This window comes from Ailuropoda melanoleuca, chromosome 4 (genome assembly GCF_002007445.2).
Source record: "Ailuropoda melanoleuca isolate Jingjing chromosome 4, ASM200744v2, whole genome shotgun sequence".
NCBI classification, from domain to species: domain Eukaryota; kingdom Metazoa; phylum Chordata; class Mammalia; order Carnivora; family Ursidae; genus Ailuropoda; species Ailuropoda melanoleuca.
The window spans coordinates 5,252,957-5,275,799 of NC_048221.1; the positions used below are offsets into that span (position 1 = coordinate 5,252,957).

General features: G+C 44.9%; 1 protein-coding gene across 11 annotated transcripts in view; it reads right to left on the reverse strand.

Annotated features, from left to right (window-relative positions):
- Nucleotides 1-286: 286 nt before the first annotated feature.
- Nucleotides 287-22,843, reverse strand: part of HNRNPM (heterogeneous nuclear ribonucleoprotein M) — a 40,250-nt gene continuing 17,693 nt past the window's right edge. For 2 of the 11 annotated variants that reach the window (XM_034657655.1, XM_011236214.3), the window contains 12 exons: nt 21,695-21,886; nt 19,849-20,002; nt 18,985-19,034; nt 18,048-18,108; nt 15,241-15,342; nt 13,793-13,837; nt 13,254-13,331; nt 9,532-9,630; nt 5,836-5,889; nt 3,049-3,851; nt 2,356-2,407; nt 287-712 (listed from right to left, as the gene is read on the reverse strand). In XM_034657655.1, the coding sequence (XP_034513546.1) occupies nt 549-712; nt 2,356-2,407; nt 3,049-3,851; nt 5,836-5,889; nt 9,532-9,630; nt 13,254-13,331; nt 13,793-13,837; nt 15,241-15,342; nt 18,048-18,108; nt 18,985-19,034; nt 19,849-20,002; nt 21,695-21,886 (1,854 nt within the window). In that variant the 3' untranslated portion in view covers nt 287-548. The other 9 variants (XM_011236216.3, XM_034657661.1, XM_034657658.1 and 6 more) reach the window with 9 other exon arrangements.

The following is a 22,843-nucleotide window of genomic DNA, read 5'->3' on the forward strand; positions in this document are numbered from 1 at the left end:
GCCCAGAGAGCAATTGTACAGGAGGAAGAGAGACCGGCTCTCAGGACTCCCAGCAGGACCACTAGCATCCAAGTGCTTTGCTGGAGAATTCAAGTTCACTCAGGACTCAGTTTCCATAAAGAGTGTTCCTGAAGTGGCCAGGGTCCACGTCCTCTACCCTCGGGGTCCACAAAGGATAGGGATGAGACCCCCAGGGGTCACAGCTCCAAGGGTAGAAAGACAACTGGCTCTAGCTCCCCCAACCTCAGGTAGGTGCCCCACAACACATAACGCAAAAAAGCAAGCATCTTTTCAGGAACTGGTATTTATTATCAAAGTCATATTCGATGTCAACAAGATGCCACAACTACAAAAAAAATTGCGCACATTGCAATCTCAATGCAAACAGTCAAATGGAACCCCAGTCATTAAAAAAGTAATTCAAATTACCCCAAAAAGCAACTGAATTTTTTAAACATCTTTATACATCCAGCCAACAAATTAAAATGGTTAACAAGAAAAAATACAAATTCAGAGGTCTGGTATCGATGTTTAAAAAAGGCAACTGCTTAAGCATTTCTATCGATTCGAACATCAATCTCTCGGCCACTCAGCTTCATCCCATTCATCATCCGGCAGGCTCTCTCAGCCACCTCTGGCGACTCAAACTTAACCACACCGCACCCCTTGGACTTCCCGTTCTCCATCTTGATGTCGGCATACAGCACGTGGCCTGGGCACAGGGAGGGAAGAAGAGACCACAACTCATCAGGCAAACCCAGAGCTCAGCCTCAGTCTGGGCTCCATTCAGTCCAGATCACCTGTTGGATTTTGGTGGACAGAGTCAAAAGGGAGAGCGGCCCTGGCACACGAATGCTCAGAACACAATAGCCGGACTCCAGCGACTATGGCCCTCAGCCATGTTGCCATTCTTCTGCCAAAAGGACAACAATCTGACCCATGATCAGCCTCCCTGGCAGCTTAAAATGCATACTCGTACACTCGAGAAAGTTACAAAGGGGGCTGTTTGAGGCCAACTTTATAGGTGAGTTTTATAGAGGATTCATCTCCCAGGCCCCACACCAAAGCATTTAGGAGGCCATCATAATAGAATGGACGCTTCTGTACTGTCCACACATAGGCTGTGTCTTATCTCACAAGTGCGTTTCACATATTCATTCAAGCACTGATTAAGCATCCAGGTATGTGTCAAGCACCACCATGAAACAAGTCTATAGGGGATGAGCTAAGAAGGACCTGACCGTGCAGCCTATGCTGGGGGCCCTCGTTTCTAAAGCCATTAACTCACCCCCAAGGGAAGGTCAACATCTAGGGGACTTCTCACGGGACAGTTCTGAAATACTTAAGGTCACCAGAAGGAAGACTCTTGCTATACTAGCGTGAAATAAAGCACTTCTGGTGAATGGCACTTGCAACTCAGGGTTCAGGGACAGGAGGGAGACGAAAGAGGAGGAACTAAGTTACAAAGGGGCTAGTGAGTTTCTCTTGCTGGCAGACGGGCACCTCCAGGCGTCTGAGGCAGGGGAGCAGCCTGATTCAACCTGACTTTTCAGAATACCTTCTACAACGTGAAACTAAGGAGTGGGGAGAGGGCAAGAAGGCACAGATGGCTCAACAACAGCTGCCCCAAGAGAAGAACCAGGAGAAGCAGCAAAGTGGTGCAATCTGAGCTACCAGTAAAACAGGAAATGAGCAACACCGAGGCGGCCCTGACCCAGCAAGCCACCCAGACTTCGGGCTTAGGCCCAGGGCTCCCACTGGACATGGTTAACAGAACAGAGGTGGTGGGAGTGAGGGGCAGGGATTTACCCGGGACCAACTTCACTTCCTTTTAGCCACACAGTGAGCCTTTCAGAATGGTGGCCTGGTGTGCCAGGAAACCACAACCAGAGCCCCTCAGTCTCATTCACACGTAAGTTCACCCCTGGGAACTTCTGGGCGAGTGCTCTTTGAGGCATGAACCAACAGTGCGGTGGTAGAAAGCAACCTCATCTCATATGTTTTTATTCAGCTTTGTCACATAGAAGCCATGTGACCTTGGGAATGTGACTTTGCCTGACTCATCTGCAAAATGGGGACATTACCTCTTTTCAAAAACCATAAAAGGAGAAGGATGGGGTTGAAATGAGAACACAGGTGAGAAGTGTCTGACACATAAGAGGAAACTCAACAACTGGCTTGAGTATTTGCACAGGCAGAAAAATGGCAAGTCCCACTGGTCCTCGAGTCATGGCAAGTGGCTGTGAAGACCAGGATGGGAGCTTCCCTGCACCCCTCAAATGCATCACTAACAAGCTAAGACTTCTGAAGCCACAACACATGGAAGCATCTAAAAAGCCTTTCTCAAACACTTACCACATTCGTTGAATTTGTCTTTTAGCATCTTCCATGTAAAATCAAATGGAAGCTAAAGGGAAAAGGAGAAACCGATGAATGATACAACCAAATCCTAATGTCCTAATGCACAAACACCAGAGTCTGTCCGAGGGGAACTTTCAGGACTTCTTGTTACACAAGAACCAGGGCACCCTTCAAACTGAGATGATCAGCAGAGAACAAAACATGCCTGTCTGGAATGAGGTTCGAAACCAGCACACCAAGCATACACCCCTGCGGCGTTAACTGCCTAAGGGAGAATCATGCAGAGGACAGTCGCCTACAATAAGCGGCCCACAGGCCATTCAACAGTAACTGAAGGTGGTCAACTTGGTACAAAAATAATGCAGATATAGCCCTTTGTCCCTCTGTCCTGCCCAGGTGCAGCGGCTCTTCAAGCCAAGGGAATCAAGAAGATAGGGTTCCTGAGCTCACCGTCGGTGTCTACCTAGCAGTCTGACAACCCGGGGCTCCTGTCGCAGAGTTCCTTATGCTCTTACATTCCCTCCTTATCCCAGCAGCACCAGACTTTGGGGACAGTAGCAAGGTGGCCTTATGTGCTGCTACTCTGCTTCCTCTGCCTGAGGGCACCAACTCTGACCCCAACCCGCTCCCCTCCTTCCTTTGTGCCTACCACCACCACCACCACCAAGCTGCTGCAGAGCCACTTACATTTCTCACAAATATCTGGCAGGCCTTCCTGGCCACCCCAGGAGCATGGCCTCCAGCTCCGCCAAAGGAACCTGCGAAGCTTCCTCCAAAGTTGCCACGCTCCATCTCGATGGCGCGGTCAAAGCTGGCACCGCCACCGCCACCCATGGCCAGGCCCATGCGCTCAATGCCGGCGCCTAGGGCTGGACCCATGGCAGGACCCATGCGCTCCAGGCTGTTGGCGCCCATGCGCTCCAGGCCCATGCGCTCGAGACTGTTGGCGCCCATTCGCTCCAGGCCCATGCGCTCCAGGTTGTTGGCGCCCATGCGCTCCAGGCCGGTGGCCATGCGATCCATCACGGGGCCCATGCGCTCCAGGCCAGCCCCCATGCCTGCGGGCACCATGCGCTCCATGCTCAGGCCCATGCGCTCGATGGCAGGGCCCATACGCTCCACACCAGAGCCCATGCGCTCAATGGTCTGGCCCACGCGGTCGATGGGCGCGGCCATGCGCTCAAGGCCAAAGCCCATACCGGCACCCATGCGCTCCACGCCAGAGCCGATGCGCTCCATGGTCTGGCCCATGCGCTCGATGCTGGAGGCCATGTGGTCGAGGCCCAGTGGGCCCATGCGCTCGATGCCAGAGCCCATGCGCTCAACTGAGCCCATGCGGTCCATGACCAGGCCCATGCGCTCGATCTCGGAGCCCACACGATCCATGCCATGGCCCAGGCCTGCGCCCATGCGCTCCATGCCGGCACCCCCAATGCGGTCAATGCCAGGGCCCATCCTCTCGATCCCAGGGACACTGCCTCCACCTCCACCTGGAACAGGGAAACAAAACACAGGCAGGTATCAGGACTTGTACACCTGTGTGCACACTATGCCAGGAGGGTGACCTGGGTGCAGAGGCTTGGGTACTTCACAAACTTAACCACAGTTCAGGAATTAAATCCCACCACAATTCATCATTAGACATTTCTCAAATGTCAACAATTGTTAAGGCAGGGTGGTGAGGACATCATTCTTCCTATTTACTGTGCCAGAGCTGAAATTTCCATAGTATAATTTTAAAAAGGAGAAAATCCACCCTGGAGGAATTGTGTCAACAATGTTCTCCATGTTATTTCAGAAGCGCTAGCACTTGTAACTAGCTTTGTGAGCCATGGTTGTCAATTCCCGAGAACTGTGAAGTCTCCCCACCAAATTCAACGGAGAAATGCCCTCAAAGAAGGAAGCTTGGAAACCCCACCCTCAATCGGTCAGTCCGTGTAACAGATTACGTGGATTATATGTGACAATTCAGATCACTCACAACCTTTACCCTCTCCCAGCTTATCCCTCTCAGATGCCCTGCTGATGGCCAGTCTGGCTGCATTTCCTTAGCACCTCCAGGCATAAAGAGGCTAGTATACAGCCACATAATTAATAGGAGATGAAGAAGACAAACACCAATATAGATCTATGTCTAGATGGACAGAGAGCCACTTCCAGGAAGCCTTACTCTGTGAGGAAAACCCCCAAATGACTTGTGTATAACTCTGCTGGCTTTGGAGAAAAGGCAGCAATGGAACTGCAGAGTAGATCCTAGAAGAGGCTAAGATCAGTTCTCAATGCCATGGTTCAGCTAGACACATGCTGGCATGTCAGCAATGCAGGGACCCTGTGAGGCTGGTAGCCCTGGAAAAGGAGGGTCTGCCCAGCACTTTTCCACATGCAGAGCATGAGGATCTCTCTCACTCAAGCTTCACCACCACCACCACTGCCACCTGCCTCTGAAAAAGGTCAGCTGAGCCCACAGCCAGCCCATTACTGACCCAAGCAGCCCAGTCCAAGACATAAATTCAGGAAAAGGAAACTCAGAAGTTTCTGTGAGTCTCGGACTGACCTCACGTCACTCTACTTCTCCATGACTATTTCCTTAGTCATGCTGAGTAACAGCACGCCAAGTGGCAAAATATAAACACAATTTTAACAATATTAAACTTTCAGAGCAGAAATTTCTCAGAAACTATTTAAAAAAAAAAAAAAAGCAAGATAACTAGAAAGGGCAGGTAGCATGCTCAAGAACATCAGAAATCAGGCTGACCCCTGGTGCCAAAAACAGCAGAGAACAAGGGGAAAACGGTGCCCATGTGGAGTTTAGAATCAGAGCACCACAGAAATAACCAGCAAGTGGAGTTACCAAGGAAATGCCAAGACACTCAGAGCCACTGGGGGGGCGGGGGTGTCAAGCTGAAAAAAGAAGTTTAGTTTTAAGTACCCATAAAAAAAAGTGTATTAATGGACGGATATACTCCAAAATGATAAAGCACTCATCACTGGGCAGTGAGACTGCAGATATTTACTTTCTTTATAATTTTCTGAATATTTATCAGTACACGTGTACAGTTTAGTAAGCATTTGTTATGGATGCAGCTAGTATATGTTTATAATCAGGTATTTGCTTTCAGGACTTTACAATTTTATAGTATTTAAAACAACAAAGCCCCCAAATTACATGGATATTATAATAATGACAATGGCTAACACTTACATAGCACTTATGCAAGTACTCTTTTCTATGCATTAACTCATTTACTCTGCACAACAACCCTATGAGGTAGGTACCATTATATCCCCATTTACAGTACAGAAAATAGAGAGGTTCAGTAACTTGCCAAATGTCACACAGCTAAGAAGAGACAGAGCTGGTTCCCACCCAGGCAGTCTATTTTAGAGCCCATGCTTTCCACCACTACACTCTACTATCCCCGGTAATAACAGCCTATTCTAAAAATCAAAACATCAAAACTAAGCGTTTCCTACCTCCTCCCTGCTTTGCAATGATCTCTCCTCTCTTCAGTGCATTACTTAGGATTTCTAAGGAAATCAGGAAGAAAAAAAAATTAGCCAAATTTCTCTATGGTAACAGAAATTTGTTTATTACAGATTCCAGAGTAAGAATATTACTAATTTAAAAATAAAACAAGGAAAGGGGGGAGGGGTTAAGAAATACACACACAGACAGGATCATTTTACTAGAAAACTCTAAGAATCCTTGATGTTGGGTCATGATACTAGGATCCCATGTAGCTCCAGAGTCTGAGGCCCAGTTGGCAAGACCATCCAGGAATGCGCCCAGCAGAGCTAAGTAAGAGCCAGCGTGCACCAATGAACTGAACTTAGAAAATCAGAGCAAGAATGGGGCCAGTAGCAGTTTTCTAAAGCTGGTCCAAACCCTCACTCACCCACCAGATCCAATCAACACCTCACAGTTATCCTTCAGCAACTAAAGCTGTGGCTATACTTACTGCCAAAACCCTAAAAACCAGCAGCAACTGCATGCAGTGCTTAAGTATGACCTCATTAACAAGTCGTGCATGGAAAGACTCCAGCAAGCTGAGCCCACCAGCCCCACCTGGAAGGAGCTGGGTGTGATGATGACTAAGTGACAGACAAAGCTTCAGGAAAATAAAAACCCCAACATATCCAGAACACATCCAACACTTTGTCCAAAACAGAAAACACTGTTGCTTGTTTGCCAACGATTCATCCAAACCTCTTTAAAGTTTGTCTAATGCTATATGGTTAGTACTAGCTTTCAAAAGATTCTTCTCAGCCTTTCACTGTGTAAAGAAGCTTGTACCCACCCCCTTCTCTGGTCCCAAAGTTTACTCAGCAATGTGGACAAATAGCCACAAAGCACATCTCATTTTCTGACTGCGACCACAGAAATTAACCCTACCCCCACAGGTGTTTCTGGTACTCCAACCACCTGCTACAGGAAGGACGTGGGAAAGCATACCAAGAAACAACAGACCTCCAGCCTGAAAGCAAGGAGGGCTCACTTATTCCATGACACCTGCGATACTGCTCCGCATACCCAGCGTAGCTTCACTTTCCTAAATCGGCAGCACTTAAATCAAAATACTCCTTGCAGAAGCATCACAATCGGCACTCCACTGATTTGAAGAGAAAGGAAAAATTTTCATGGGCATTCACAGACCTCCCTGCTCTGACTCTGAACTTGAATCTGCTCTTCCTGCCCCGGGTAGACCCTTACCTCCAAGCCTGTGCACCTGATGCTGTCAGCCCTCTCTGCCAGTACACCCTCCTGTTACACTGAACCCTCTCAGACACTCAGCCCGCCACTCCACCTTAAACTGCATCTCCTCCACCACGGTCTTGCACTCCTGCTCGGATCCAGTGCTCTCAGCAGAACACTTCTATCAGAAAGGTAAAACACGCGGGGCGCCTGGGTGGCACAGCGGTTAAGCGTCTGCCTTCAGCTCAGGGCGTGATCCCGGCGTTATGGGATCCGAGCCCCACATCAGGCTCTTCCTCTATGAGCCTGCTTCTTCCTCTCTCACTCCCCCTGCTTGTGTTCCCTCTCTCGCTGGCTCTCTCTATCTCTGTCGAATAAAGAAATTAAAAAATCTTTAAAAAAAAAAAAAAAGGTAAAACACGCTTTTTTCAAATCTTAACACAGAGAAAATGATCACCTTTGTGTGTTGCTCACCTGGCTGCCAAGGGCCTAGGAGCCAACATCTTCACTGGCACCCTCACTAGGCCACTTCTACGTGCAGACCTCCGGTGCTGCCCTGAGTCACTAAGCATCGTCTCCTCAGCTGTGCCACCTCCTTCAAGGTCAAGGACCACATATGTGCATCCCTGCACCACCAAGTACAGTGGTTTGCAGAAACAAGGGCAAAGATCTACCGCCTTGATAGAAGAGAAGGGACACTGAATGGGGAGGGGTGAGACACTACCAAAAGTAGCACCAAAACAATTCAACTTCCAAGTGAAAAACAGAAAGGAGAGAGAAGAACTGAATAAACAAAAACAAAAAACTCATCCAGGCCAACTAGTCTGAACCCCAACTTAAACTTAGACACCTTTTTACTAAATTGGGTCTGATCACAAGTAGCAGCAGGAATTCCAGAACAAAGCCCTTTGCTCTTGCCCCCGTCCCTTTGGGAGGTCTCAGGACAAAGAGACAAGATAGTCTCAATCAGAGAGATGGTGGCAAAGTAGCAGGAAATAGCAAGGCCTACAGATGCCATTTCTATTCAGGGTGGGACCAGAGGAATTTCCTGTTGCCATGAGAAATAATGACCTCATCAGATCTACCCCTTCTCCACGAACCAAGGCAAGGCCACCAGCTCATCACAAAGGTTGACAGGCACCGCAGAGTGTTGAAGTTTAGGCCTAAGGCAGGAAGAAGTGCCTAGGAAGCAAAGTCATTTGCCATCTTGTTCTTACCCTCGGTTTCCACAAATTGCTATTTGCAGCCAAATGACAAGTTTTTTTAATTTTTAAAAATATCCTGCTATTCCAGGACACAAAAACAGAATCAGTCATAGACAATAAGAAACTTTAGCCGACCTAATCACATACAGATTATGAACTCACCCCCAAAATTCTAAAGCTTTGGAATAATCTAGAATAAAGCTACAATCAGTCATAGCAGACAGCAAAAGGAAAGAGAAAAAAAAAAAGTAAATCTTCACTACCAGCCTAGTAAGAAACAAGAAAGTCTTTCTAGCTACCTAACTGCCAGTAGGGAAAAAGAGAAACAAGTCTCCACCGAACAACTGTTTTCCCTCTACTCTTCTAATAGTTCCTGATTTTATGGAGGACACAACACAAAGATGGGAGTCCTAGAAATAATCTGAAGAATCGTCTCACTGAGCTGGATGACGAATCTTTCTAGGACCAGAATATATCTAATACAAACTTACACAAGAGAACTTAAAATCTTCACACCTAACCCAAGGACAGAGGCCGAGCACTCTGAGGCAGTCACCCAGAAGCCTCACATCTGCACAGAATGAGAAGCAGAAGATGGGGGGAGAGTACAGATCCATGCTCCAAACCGCCTTTGACAGAAACAAACTTAAGAGCCCACAACTGGACAATCTCTTTGGACCATACTAATGAAGAATAAGGCTGGTGGATTCTCAGAAACATCTGAACTCAAAACAGAGGACAGGAGAGACAATCACCGAGAAGCAAAGAAACTGCTTCGCAATCTAACCAAAAATGTAACAAGAGTTTCTCTGCAGCACTTAGGCCCAATACTCAGGCCTTCCAGCATCAGAAAACTCCCCCAGTTCCGTGAGGCCTCTTTTAAAGGTACCAGCAAGCACACCATGCCACCCGTTAACTAGACCACCACAGCGCCCTGGGCAAGGGAACTCACACCCCACTCAGCAGGGCCTCAGAAATCTCTACCACTCCAGAGAGCCAGTGCCATGTAAACACAGCGGTTTTAACTCCCACAGCAAGCAAACACCTTATACCAATGCAACCACAGAAGCCACCTGAAAAGACTGAAGAAAAATGGTGCTATTGATACCAATAAAAAATTCAAGGACCAAAAGTTTTTACCTAGGTCTAGAAAATGTTCAGTTTTTTAAAAGACTATGGAAAAACAACTGACTCTGCCTAAGAAAGAACCTCTGACCTGAGGGTGAGCCTGCACCCCAAGGGGTGAGCCCCACCCATGTGGGGCCTTCTTACCCATTCCTCTGCCAAGGGGCTCGCCAAAGCTTCGAGACATTCCCATCTTGTTTCTGGCAAAGTCTCTCTCAAATCCTCCACCCATGCCACGCTCCATCTCTGTGGAGAAAAACATTACCCTAGGCCTTTCCAGGAATACCACTGTGTTTTAGACATGACAAACTACAGGCACACGACAGCCACCACCAAGTCAGCATGTTCACTCTTACTATAGAGAAACTATCATTCGTCCTTTTTTCCTTAAAAAAGTCACCTCAAGTGAATCCCTGGAAGCTACCTACCTTGAATCCATTAAGGACTAATTGACAACTTTCATTAAAGCCCCCCCAGTGAGTAAGATACACCAAGCACTTGCTCCTACAGCAACCACGTGGGCGCATGCTGAGTCAAAGGCAGGCTGCAGCGGCAGCTACCACCTTCAGGGTACTTCCCACGTGCCCCGCCCCACCCAGGCTCTACGGGTGCTAGTAGTTCACAGAATCCTCACAAGAGCCTGCAACATCACTGCCCCTTTACAAAGAAAGAGGCTCAAATGCCTTAATAACCTGACCAAGGTCACATGCCTGGTTAAGGGCTGAGGCAAAAGCGGGAACCTAAACCCAATGCAAACATCCATGCTCTATTATACACAAGCACATCCACACAGAATACAGAAACATGTCTGCATATAACGGGACTTCTCTACTAACCAGGGTGGTTTCGTCTATACAAAGATGTTGGTAGCTTCATTACTTTTTTCTATGCTGACAGCAAGACTTACGGTACGTTTTGCAATAGTCTTTTAAAAACAAAGGTCTTAGCTTCTATGGGGAAAGAAAGCCTTACCACAGCTGTCCACCTGCTGGAGAAAACCTCTGATGATCCCATTATTAGCTACTTCTTTCCTCTAAAGCAAGACTTAAGATGTGTATCACACTGTGTCTCCCTCCCATACTGAGAGGTCCTTGAAAAACCTAGTTAATTAATGTTGCTCCTTAGAAATCAGGTAATGATCACCTTTTATCGCACAACTACCAAAAACGGTTATATGAAGCTCAAGTCCCTTACTTTCAATGACGTGGAACAAGCCTACCCAAGGGGTGGAAGCAGGCTAGCCATCATGAATTACTTAGAAAACGCAGCAGAGGGACGCATACGTGGCTCAGTCAATTAAGCATCTGCCTTTGGCTCAGGTCATGATCTCGGGGTCCTGGGATCAAGCCCTGCCATCAGGCTCCCTGCTGAGCGGGGAGTCTGCTTCTCCTTGTTTGCCTCTGCCCCCAATTCATGCTCACTCTCTAATAAAAATCTTTAAAAAAAAGGGGGGGGGCGCCTGGGTGGCACAGCGGTTAAGCATCTGCCTTCGGCTCAGGGCGTGATCCCGGCGTTCCGGGATCGAGCCCCACATCAGGCTCTTCTGCTATGAGCCTGCTTCTTCCTCTCCCACTCCCCCTGCTTGTGTTCCCTCTCTCGCTGGCTGTCTCTATCTCTGTCAAATAAATAAATAAAATCTTAAAAAAAAAAAGAAAAAGAAAAAGAAAACACAGATTTTAGCAATGGTGAACTTGCTATTCATAGTTTGAATCGACCCAAACTGAACTGCACAGGTTGGTGGCATGCCATCTGCTGAAACTAGCTTGTGCAAGCTTTCATGTGGTGGGCAGAAGGGAAACCCCAGAGTGGGACTATAATGGAGGATGCTCTGCTGTACTCCTTTAATCCCTATCTTAACAGCATGAAGGCAGAAGCACTCCGCCCCCTCGAGATAAGGAAGTCATACGCAGGTATTAATGTCAGCGGCGGCCTCAGAACTCATCTTCCCCAACAAAAACAAAAAGAAAATTAAACAGAACTCATCTTCCCAACTGTCAACAGACTCTACAGTTCAGGGAACCCTCTGTGAATTCCAATGTCCCACCCAAAAAGAGAGTTTTCCTTGTCAAATATTGTATCTTATCATTGTTTGGCATTTGACTTTTTATTTTGTAATTTTTAATATCTGTTTTATCAGGACTTGACCTGTACTGCTGATTGACTGGCCCTGAGACTGATTTCTAATCAGTCTGATGTCAGCACCTATGACCCTGGTAGACACATTATGGTCACCAACTAAACATTAAATTCAAAACATCTTTATCTCCTTTTCCCCTGATAAAGTTGACTGCACTCAAAGCTCAGACACAGCTCAAGTGGAAGAAGTCCCTGCTGTCTACTGCAGAGGATGAGGAGGGAGGACTCAGAGGATCTATATCTGAGAGCATCTAAGAACACCGTGTCAGAACACATCCTCCCACTGTGGCTCTCCAAGAGAATCAGCACCTTGAACCTCTGATCATCAGGCCCAGAACTGTGACTGCGGCATTCCACCTGCCAGGACTTTCCCACGCCAATCAGCACAGCCCCACCCCCTCTCCATCCACTTCTAAATCACATCACTCCACTCCTCAGAGCAACAACCCCATCTCCTAATGACTCATCTGTTTTGAGCAAACACTTTACCAAGCCAGACTCCTCCAACTCTCACTTTTTATTAAATTCCTATACACATTATGAGCTACAGGCTCCCTAAAAGTACACTGGAAATGCAGACCTTTGTCCCTTCATGCCTAATGCTGAGGGCTTCCCTATATCTTTTTATCACTGTCTAGAACAAGGAACCCCATGAAGAAAGGCAGTTTATTCATCAGAATTTTCTTTCTATCCTAGGAAAATTCTCACTTGCTCTATTCTATCTTCACATTAAAGGATACTGCAGGTCAGCAAAGAAACATTTAAATGCAAATCTTTAATGACTTTCCATCCCAGGGAAGTTAATGTGTTCAAGGGAAGCAACATCCCCACAGGTGAGGGTCAAAGAGTCAACCAACCCCCAAAGGATTTCAGAAACAGTCTGCAAGGTTTCTCAAGGCACACTCTACAAGCCACGCAGAAAAGGGGCTGACGCCCATGCTGGAGGCAGTTCTGAAATGCAGGATCACAGTATGATTAAGCGCCAGGCTCTGGAGCCAGATAGGTGGGATCCATATATATCCCATTATTACTATTAGCCATGTGACCTTAGGCAAGTCACTCCCTGGGCCTCAGTTTCTGATGAAATGGTGATAAAAGTACCTACAAATCATGTGGTTCTTGCAAGGACTAAATAAAAAAACAGACTATTACTATGATAGTACTATATTTCTATTAAGGGGTTGAAAGACTGGTAAGATCTGAATGATAGTAACACCAAAATTTGCACTATGTAAATGCTAAATTAAATCAGTGTCTCTGCTCACAACTCAGAGTTTTATCAGAGCAGATGATCAAGAACTGACGCAGGCCAGAGCTCCAGGGAAGACAGGAATTCAATTAGAAACTCCAAAGAAACTAAAACTAATCCCTTACACTTGAAGACGATTTTAAAGTAAGCAAAACATAACCACAGGTATCTACAGGATGCCTGCTAGAGCTGGGGACAATAAAAAAGCTTCACTATTTTATTGGGTAATTATCGGGGGGAGTCAGAACACAGGACACACAGTTGAGTGACTAACGGGATTAACACTTACCTAACTAGGAAGTCTGGCTTCTGAAATACAAACTTCTGATTTTAATAACATTTAAGGCAATTCAAAGACATCTAATTCAACAGAAAAGTGGAAGGGGCAATTATTCATTAAAAATGGGTATGCTGCCTCAAGGTCACCCAAGAGCCAACAGCCAGCAGGGGGCAGGTGGAAGCAGGAAGGAAGCATCAGTCTTACCGTTTATTCTGCCCATGTTCATCCCAGATCCAAATCGACCCATGTTTTCCATACCGCCACCAAAAGGTCCCTCCATGCCTGCAAGAGACGTTCTGATTTGAGGACCATTTCATTGAGACTGTTTACACTCATCAGGGAAAGAAAGATGTTTTCACAAGTTTCACCTTGGGAATTTTCTGCCAGGAACTTCCTTACCAAGTATAAGGGTTTTGGGGAAAAAATACTAATGCCCTTGCCTAAAACTGACCATCTTCAAAAAGCTAATCTGATCCAACCCCCTTAACAGACAAGCAAAGAGAGGCCCAGAGAGATGGAGTGATTTGCCCAAGGTCACAGAGCTAGTTAGTGAGAAAGCCAGAACCAAAAGCCAAGATACCCACTGGAAAGAAAGACTGATAGGTAAAATTAATTTCTAGACTCAAACCTTTTGGAAACCAAAGTGAGAGTTCATGCAAGGCTTAAGGGAAAAGGAGGAGGAAAGGTGAGAGAAAACCATACCTAAAAGTGATTACATTTGTACTTCATTTTAAATCTCTTACCTCCCATTTTATTTATTCCAAATCCTATGCCTTCCATTCCCATTCCTTAAAAAGAAAAAGTCAATGCAAACTAAAATTATGTCAAAGCAGTAACGTCTGAACTTAAAAAGCACAAGAAATTCCAAACCAGCAAATGAACAAAAGATATCCCTGGTTATGAATGTATTTTAATTGTCAAGGAACGGGGGGGTGGGGGGGATGGAGGGCGCTCTATCACCTCACCTGTCAAACTATCACATTCCAAGAAACTATGTCTTTAACAAAAGTCTTTAACAAAATAATCACATGACTCAACATTCTTTAGGGCCCACATACAGTTTTAATAAATAACCAAGTCAGACCGTTTTAAACATGACATATAATTATCAGGTACAAACTGGAGGCACTTACTTTTTTAGCAGCTTATTTTAAGGAACGTTAAGTTTAAAAATCCCTTTTAAAGATAAAATTCTCTAAATAAAAAGCAGTTCCTAAAAACACTGAGGCNACTGGAGGCACTTACTTTTTTAGCAGCTTATTTTAAGGAACGTTAAGTTTAAAAATCCCTTTTAAAGATAAAATTCTCTAAATAAAAAGCAGTTCCTAAAAACCCTGAGGCTTCCCTCCCCGCCCCCCCTTTCTTCTTAGGCATTAGTGGGGGGGGGGGGCAGTCAGACTGCCAGGGCCACGTGAGGTGATGGTCCAGGGCATTGAGGTAAGCCCAGAGTTTAATCTGGGAGGGAGACAAGGGTTATGCAGAACTAACAGTAGCAGGTGAAGGGACATCCATCCTACAATTCAAAGGATTTCAAGAGAGACCTAAGTCTGTGGACTTAGTTCTTAATAGTATATAAACGCCTCATTGCACAGAACGAAAATACTAAACAGAGTTTAAAGCATTTTCTTCACAAAGCTTTCATTCACCAGCTATTTCTTATCTTCTTAAACGAAGACAACACTGAACACCATGTCTCTGTGGTCTGTGACAGCTATGTTGTCAAGTAATGAGGCCCTCCATGCCTTTTTGTATCCATCAATGCCCCTACCGTAGTCTAGAAGCCATATCAACACCAGGCAAGAGCCCAAGGGGTGTCTGGGTAATGGACTGTGGCAGTGCTGTGGTCCCAGGATCAGGAGACCTTTATCTCTGTCACTAACTGATAGTGTGACCTTGAGCAAGACCAACTCTCTGGCTTGCCTCATTTTATCAAACAGCTTAACTACCTTAGCTTGGAAGGTCATGAAAGGATAAAATGCAAAGTATAATAACTTTAGAAAAAAGGATTCAATTCAGTAAAAATACAAAATATTGCTTTTATCAAAATGAATCGGAGGTGAATAAGGAGGGAATTCTGCTCCAATTAAATCTTTATTCCATTTGAAGTACACAATGTCCAATTATCCCAATAGTTCACTTGAGTAACTAACTTCCCCAGACATCTCCAATCAAAGTACACTGCAGTTCTCACCTGCGGGTCCTATGTTTCCCATGCCAATGCCTTTATTCAGGTGATTGGCATCAATAGGCTGTCCTCCTGGGCCTAACCCCATGCCAATACCACCAAGTCCATCTGAAAAGAAGAAAGTTGTAAGTGTAGAGTCCACTTAGAAAACCCATAACCTTCCAAGGCAAACAGAGTCTTTGTTTACTGTGTTGCAAATGTCACACTCCATTCCCATCCACCCACCTCCACGAGCAAACCCAGGGCCTAATTCATAATTCGACACTGGTTCATTCGGGAGCTATCACTTTCAAGGTATAACTTTCCATATTCAATTACCAACTGGAGTTTGTGATATGTATAAAATGAGGACAAATGAAAAATCAGTTACTTGAAAATTACAGAGAAGAATTATGAACAACCCACATGTAAGAATCACGGATACTTGTTTCCCTAAATCTCCAATTGAGAAATGCTTGATTAAAAGAGGCAATCAAGGGGCGCCTGGGTGGGTTAAGTGTCTGCCTTCGGCTCAAATGATCCCAGGATTCTGGAATCAAGTCTTGTATCAGGCTCCACACCCCCCCCTTGTGCTCATGCTCTCGCTGACAAATAAAACCTTTAAAAAATAAAAAAAATAAAAAAATTAAATAAAAAATAAAAAGGTAATTAAGGACATCGGGTGGCCTGCAGCACAAATATGCCCAATCCCCACTTCCCAACCGCAGCCCAAAGGACCTTTCCCAAGAAAAAAACAACGCTATAAACCAGCCAATTAACACACTGGGCATACACTATTCTCTGACTTCACTGTGAGCAGTTTTCTGGACAGTGAAGCTAGTGTTATCTTCTGCCCAGAAAGCTTCCTAACCTGTGGTTCAATACCCAGTCCACCCTCAACCCCGTGCTCCACAAACAAGCAGGGACGTAAGAAGACAGAGTAGTCTCAAAACGGACAACAAAACCTGATAATGTAAGACACTTGCGATCTCTGAGTGACCTTGGTCTGAGGCTTAAACCACGGGAAACCAGGTCATTTTAAAAAACAACAGCAGCAACAACAAAAACCCCTGATACTAGTTCCCAAATATTTAATCTATTTAACAGCCCTGTGTTTTTAAATTGCATAGAAACAGCAGCAGGAGATCACCAAGGTTACTTACTCCCCAAAGCAGTCTCTGAAATGTGCAAGGAGGACCACAAGTCACAGATAATGGGCTCCCTGGGGCCCCAAGTGTGCCAGCCAAGGCTCCCAAATAGCCCTTGTCCCACCTCCTCTAGGCACAAATGTCAACAGGAGCCATGGCCCTGATCCTGGGTGATCACTGCCAAGTGGCCACATTGATTAAGACAAAGAAATGTGGTCCTTCTCTTAAAAATGTTAATTTTCAACAGATAAGCCATCTTCTATTCTTAAAGCCATTGAGCACCCCTCAAAACCCACCTCCATTATGCTTCCATAATGTTAAACCACAAAGGCATTTAGTGTTAGTGTTCTAGTCTAGGCTCCCATTCAATTCAATCTGATCTGGGCCTTAGGCTTGAGTCCCTCTCCAGACCAGAGACAATCCCTGATGTAATCCTAACATATCCACCCCAAATGCCTCACGTGGTAGGAAGTTCTCACAGCACAGCACAAGCATGCCCTCTTCTCCTGCCACCTAACCCTCAGGATTCCTTCTGACTCCCCCGGCCCTCCCGCTGCTAGAAACCCTCACTCTCACCGCTGCCTATGCTCAGGCTTCACTCAGCCCTGCGGGTTTGGCGGAAAAGGTGCCTAGGGCTTCACGAATACGCCCCATTTCCACCTGTGAGGTGACCAGTCATCTAGCCTTCCCTGTCAGACAGATTTTCACCTGGATGCTTCAAGTGACCCTATATAAAAATCTGGACTGTTGCACTTCACAGACCATAAGACGCATTCACTCCAAGTGTACAGTTTTAGTTCAGTTGGAGTTGCATACAACCTTCGCCACCATCTACTTCCATAACGCTGTCATAACCTCAAAAACAATTCTCCACTTACCCCTCTCCCCAGGCAACCACTAATCTACTTTCTGTCTATGGATTCGCCTACTCTGCACATTTCCTACAAATGGAATCAAGGTTCCTCCATGCTGTGGCAGTTACCAGTATTTCGTTCTTTTATACGACTGAGTAATACCCACTCTATAAAATTTACCACTTTTATTCATTTATCAGCTGAAATCATGCTGCTGGGAACATCCATATGTGAGATTCTCTGAGGACGTAGTTTTCCGGTCTTTGGAGTATACCTAAGAGTGGCACTGCTGGGCCATACAGCACTTACCCATCTCTTCTGACCCCAAGTACAACCTGGTTTTGATTCCCTTCGCAGTGTCTGGCTCTTCCCTCCACAGGACACCTCCAAACCCAACTACATCCTCTGGGATGTAGTCTACCTCACCACAAAGTAATCCTAACCACCTTCCTAAGTTGCGAATCTCTCTTCACTTGTCACCCTGAAAAATCTACAGGAAAACAAAAACCAAATCCTTTTTGAAGCTTTCCCTCAAGAACGATCAAGAGAACTGCAGAGTAACATGGCACAAGCTCAAGGGTAAGTGTAGTTTTCTGGTTGGCTGTTTTTTCAGATTTTATTTATTTATTTATGAGATAGCGAGCGCGCACAAGCGGGGAGGAGGAGGAGAAGCAGGCTCCCCACTGAGCAGGGAGCCCGAGGTGGGGCTCGATCCCAGGGCCCTGGGATCATGATCTGAGCCGAAGGCAGACACTTAACCTACTGAGCCACCCAGGCATCCTTTTCTGATATTAATCAAATTCAAAATCTAAGCCATATTGAGACTACTTACGGGGAAGTTGCTGTGGACGCTCAGGAGGAAAAAAATCTCCCTTTGGTAAGGCCCTTTCATCCTGAAAAGGAAAGTGAATAAATCTCAGTATTCCTTGAAGCACAGCTTTGCAACAGCAAAAAGATGGAAACAACTCCCAACAACAGAGAACTGGCTAGAAAATTATGATCCAACTATGCCATGGAATAACACACAAGTATAAAAAAAAATTACAGAGAAACACCTTTTGTGTAAAGGAGGGAAGGATAAAAATATACATCCATGTTGCTATGGGGAATAAATGGGACCTAAGTAGAAAGTAAGGGCAAGACTCTCACACTGTATCTTTTTCATGCTTTTTGACTTTTGAGTCATGAAAAGCAATTATCTACTCAAAAGACCAAAGTGAATGTTTAAGGTAACTACAATACCCTTTCACAGTTCCTTTTATTTCCTAGTGAATCTGAGCCCTACCTAGATTGTCCTCAGCATGTTGCAGTCATACTTGTGTTAATTCATCATTCATTATCCATGGCACAGCCACAGCAGGGCTAAAGTTTATCACTGGAATGCTTCAAAAGAAGCTTAAAGGCTGTCTGAATCAGACTTAGTATGTTCACAACGCATATGACGCTGGCTAAACGTTCTAATGCAGTACTATGAAAAGTAGAAACTGACATACATAACTATTCCTTGAAATTGATCATTTGCTTAAAGCAGGATACTCAACTGACCATGACTGTGTCAAAAAGAGGCAACTGCACAAAGGGTAAGTATCTGAAGAGCTGCGCAAGCAAGCAAAAAGTTGTTTCTGTCATAAATCTGCTCAACATACTGCGCCCTATTTAATGTAGACTGATCCATAAACATCTGAGTGCCTATGTATACTCTTAATAATCCCATGTTTTTGCTAGATTTATTTGAATATATTATGCAGAAAGAGATCCTATTAACTTACCATTTTCACGTGCATTGGTCTATCAAATAGCAGTTGACCATTAAACATAGCTGATATTACAATTAAGGTTATTTCTCGTAATTCTAAAAACAGGCACAGCAGGACAGAAATACAGAGAAAAAATACTCCAACTGCTACCAGACCCTCTAAATAGAGAAGTTATCAGCAACTTTGATTTTTCATTATACTTTTAAAAATATCTGTTTCTACAATAAGCATAAAAACAATATACAGAACTCCAGGGTGGGTGGGGGAGTAAATGTCAGCTTATTCACTAGGTGCAGAGCTTCATTTGTATAACCTGAACTTCTCACCAGACCATCCTCTTAAGGACTGGCATGAGTTTTCTATAGGGAGTCCACTGGGCCAGGTACCCCATCATTTTTTGAAGTACCATGTTTTCTGGGTAAGATACACAGTAACAGCCTTATCAGAATTTAGTGACTGTGTCCACGTGCAGCATTCTCCACTGTGACTACAAAGATAAAACTCTAGAGTCAGACAGAAGTGCTTCTAGAATGAAGTCAATCCACTGGAGAAATAGGGCCAAGGACATATATATGAAGTAACAATGGAATTTCTCTCCAGAGGGACATTCTTTATAGACTTCTCCTTTCAAACCAAACTTCTCTAAAAAGAGAATGGGGGAAAGACCACTCATGGGTATGTGCCTCTTTTCTCTCTATGCACTACTGGATCAATTCTACCAGAGGACTAACTTTTAAACTCCACAGTAACGCGTTCCCTCCAGTCACTTACAAAATATTCATACACAAAATTACCACATCCCCCAAAATCCTATGTTATTAACACAACATTTAGACCAAATTGTTCACCAAGAGTTGAATTCTGATAAAAGGATACATATAGCTTGCACAGCTTCAATGGACTGTTCAAAAGTAACAGTGCCTATTCCACGACTTTTTCCATCTTTATCCTCAAGAATGTCTGCTCGGACCACCACACCAGCCATACTAAAAACTTCCTTCAGTTTCTTCCAGCCAACTTTATAATCCAGCTAATCAAGAGAAAGGAGAGAAATCTCAGTGCAGGCATCTTTAGAGAAAACATCTTCACTCTATGAGCGCAACAGGCTTTGGCTGGAAACAAACATTTTTTTTTTTTTAAAGATTTTATTTATTTATTTGACAGAGAGACAGCCAGCGAGAGACGGAACACAAGCAGGGGGAGTGGGAGAGGAAGAAGCAGGCTCCCAGTGGAGGAGCCTGATGTGGGGCTCGATCCCATAACGCTGGGATCACGCCCTGAGCCAAAGGCAGACGCTTAACCGCTGTGCCACCCAGGCGCCCCTGGAAACAAACATTTAAAAATAAGGTCAGGTTATTATTATTATACTGGGCACCCAGCAGGCTCAGTCAGTAGAGTGGTGAGTTCAAGCCCCATGCTGGGTGTAGCGGGTACTTAATAAAAATAAATCATAGATAGATGATAGATAGATAGATAGATCACACAGACAGACAGACAGAGGTGTCTCGGTGGCTCAGTCAAACATCTGCCTTCCACCCAGGTCACGATCTCAGGATCCTGGGATCAAGCCCCACATCAGGTTCTCTGCTCAGCGGGCAGTCTGCTTCCCCCTGTCCCTCTGCCCCCCCCATCACACTCTTGAAAATAAATAAATATAATCTTAAAAAATAAGTAAATAAACAAGTAAATAAAATGTCACAAAAATGTAACACGTGATCTGCACAATTTTTCAGATAGGATTATGAAGCCTGTCCTTAACTGCTATTCACTGTCTTCTTTTCTCTGAAAGAACAGGTTAAGTCATCTCATATCTTTCAAATTAATGCTTATGCTGTGAACATTTAAAAAAAATTTTTTTTGTTCCTTGGTTTATCATCATCCTCCCCAACTCACTTCCTTTAAAAATATTTCCCCTTGCAAAGGGCAAGGGTATTATCTTTCATCCCAGACACAACAAGAGGGAGGGAAATGTCAGCCCTACTCACACACTTTTTTGACCTGCACCTAAATAAACCCAGGGAATGCAGACTCAGCTGCCACTTCTGTAACCAGCACAGTAAACATGGCCCCAAGAGGACCATGGTCAGGCCTGTGACTTATCACTGCAGTGGCCACTATGGCACAAAGTTCAACTTCAAAGCTAATTTTTTTTAAACAGACCAAGAAGAGAACATAATCCACTTTTTTCCTAAGATTGATTGATTGATTAAGAGTAGGGGGAGAGGCGCCTGGGTGGCGCAGTCGTTGAGCGTCTGCCTTCGGCTCAGGGTGTGATCTCGGCATTCCGGGATGGAGCCCCACGTCCACGTCGGGCTTCTCCGCTGGGAGCCTGCTTCTTCCTCTCCCACTCCCCCTGCTGTCTCTCTCTAATAAATAAATTTAAAAAAAAACCTTAAAAAAAAAAAGAGTAGGGGGAGAGAGAGAGAGAGAGAGAGAGAGAGAGAGAGAGAGAGAGAGAGAGAGAAGAGCACAGAGGGGGAGAGGGAGAAGCAGACTGCAGGGAGCCCCACACGGGGCTCAATCCCAGAACCTTGACATCATGACCTGAGCCAAAATCGAAAGTCAGGTGCTTAACCGACTGAGCCACCCAGGTGCCCCAAGCATAACCCTCTTTTTAAAATTTTTTTCTTCTCGAACATCAAAACTACTTTTATGATATGTCAATAAAATTATTTCATAAAGCTCTGATTTTCTACTTCAGACAATGTTTCCGTTTACTTACATTTGCTACAAATACTGTGCTTCCAAGTCTTCCAGCCTGCAATGCATGGATAATCTCATTTGGGATGTTAGGATTATTTAGGATACTGGGTGGGATATTAATCATTCCTGGGCCACCTGGTCCCATACCCATCCCACCGGTGGTAGCCATCACCTTTTGCATTGCTCTCCTGGCATGTTCACCATCAGGATCCTAAAACAAGCACAGAAGTGTTACATTTAACTGACCCAGTGACAATTAAGACCACGATCTCACAAAAGGTGATATTCCCAAAACTCCAGAGATTGAGAGGTTGTTTGGAAAGCATTTCTCGAAATCTATAACAAGAAATTCAAATGAACTCAACCATCAGGCTAGGAGGAATTCCAGCCAAAGGAATGAGGAAGAATGAATCAGTATAAAATTTAGCTCTCAAGAAAAAAAAGGGAAGGGGTTGATGACAGAATTAGTTGATATAACACAGAACACTTCCAGACGGAAATAAGATCTTCACAGGCTTGGTATAGTTGAAACTCACTAATTTTCAATGGGGTTTTGTTATTTCTGATAACCCCATCAGTGATTTTTTCCAAAAGTTTGAAAACGCAGTTCTAGATCACCGAGGTACTCCAGTCGTTCACGTTATTCAGGTGTTTGACTCGTGTAAGGCCTGGATAGGTCTGTGAAACTCTGGCATTGACACTAGTCTTGAACTCTTTGCCCTTTCATGTGTCTCTTCAACACACAGAAACCTTAAACCCTACCATCCTCTCCTGAGTTCTGAATATACTAATCTTCCTCTAAAAAGTAAAAGTCAGGGAGAGGTCTATCGACAAAAACTTTCCTCTTCCTCAAGGGAGAAAAGATATCTGGTTTGAATTAGATATGAAAGCAGATTAATGATAAATTCACTTTAAAAAAGAAAAAAGGTGGGCTAAAAAATAATAGGGTTCAGGATAGGTAAAACTGTAGGCGTAGATACCCCCAACACACAGGAGCAAACACACCCCATGGGCTCAGTCTGAGCACCCCTGAAAAAACAAGGCAGGCTGCTCTAAGACAAATCACAGATGTTAGGAAGGCAGTCAGCAGCAGGTGCTCAGGACGTGCTCAGCCACTATTCCAAAGTTCTTACAGGAGTGACTACCGAAGCCTGTGACCGACCCTCTT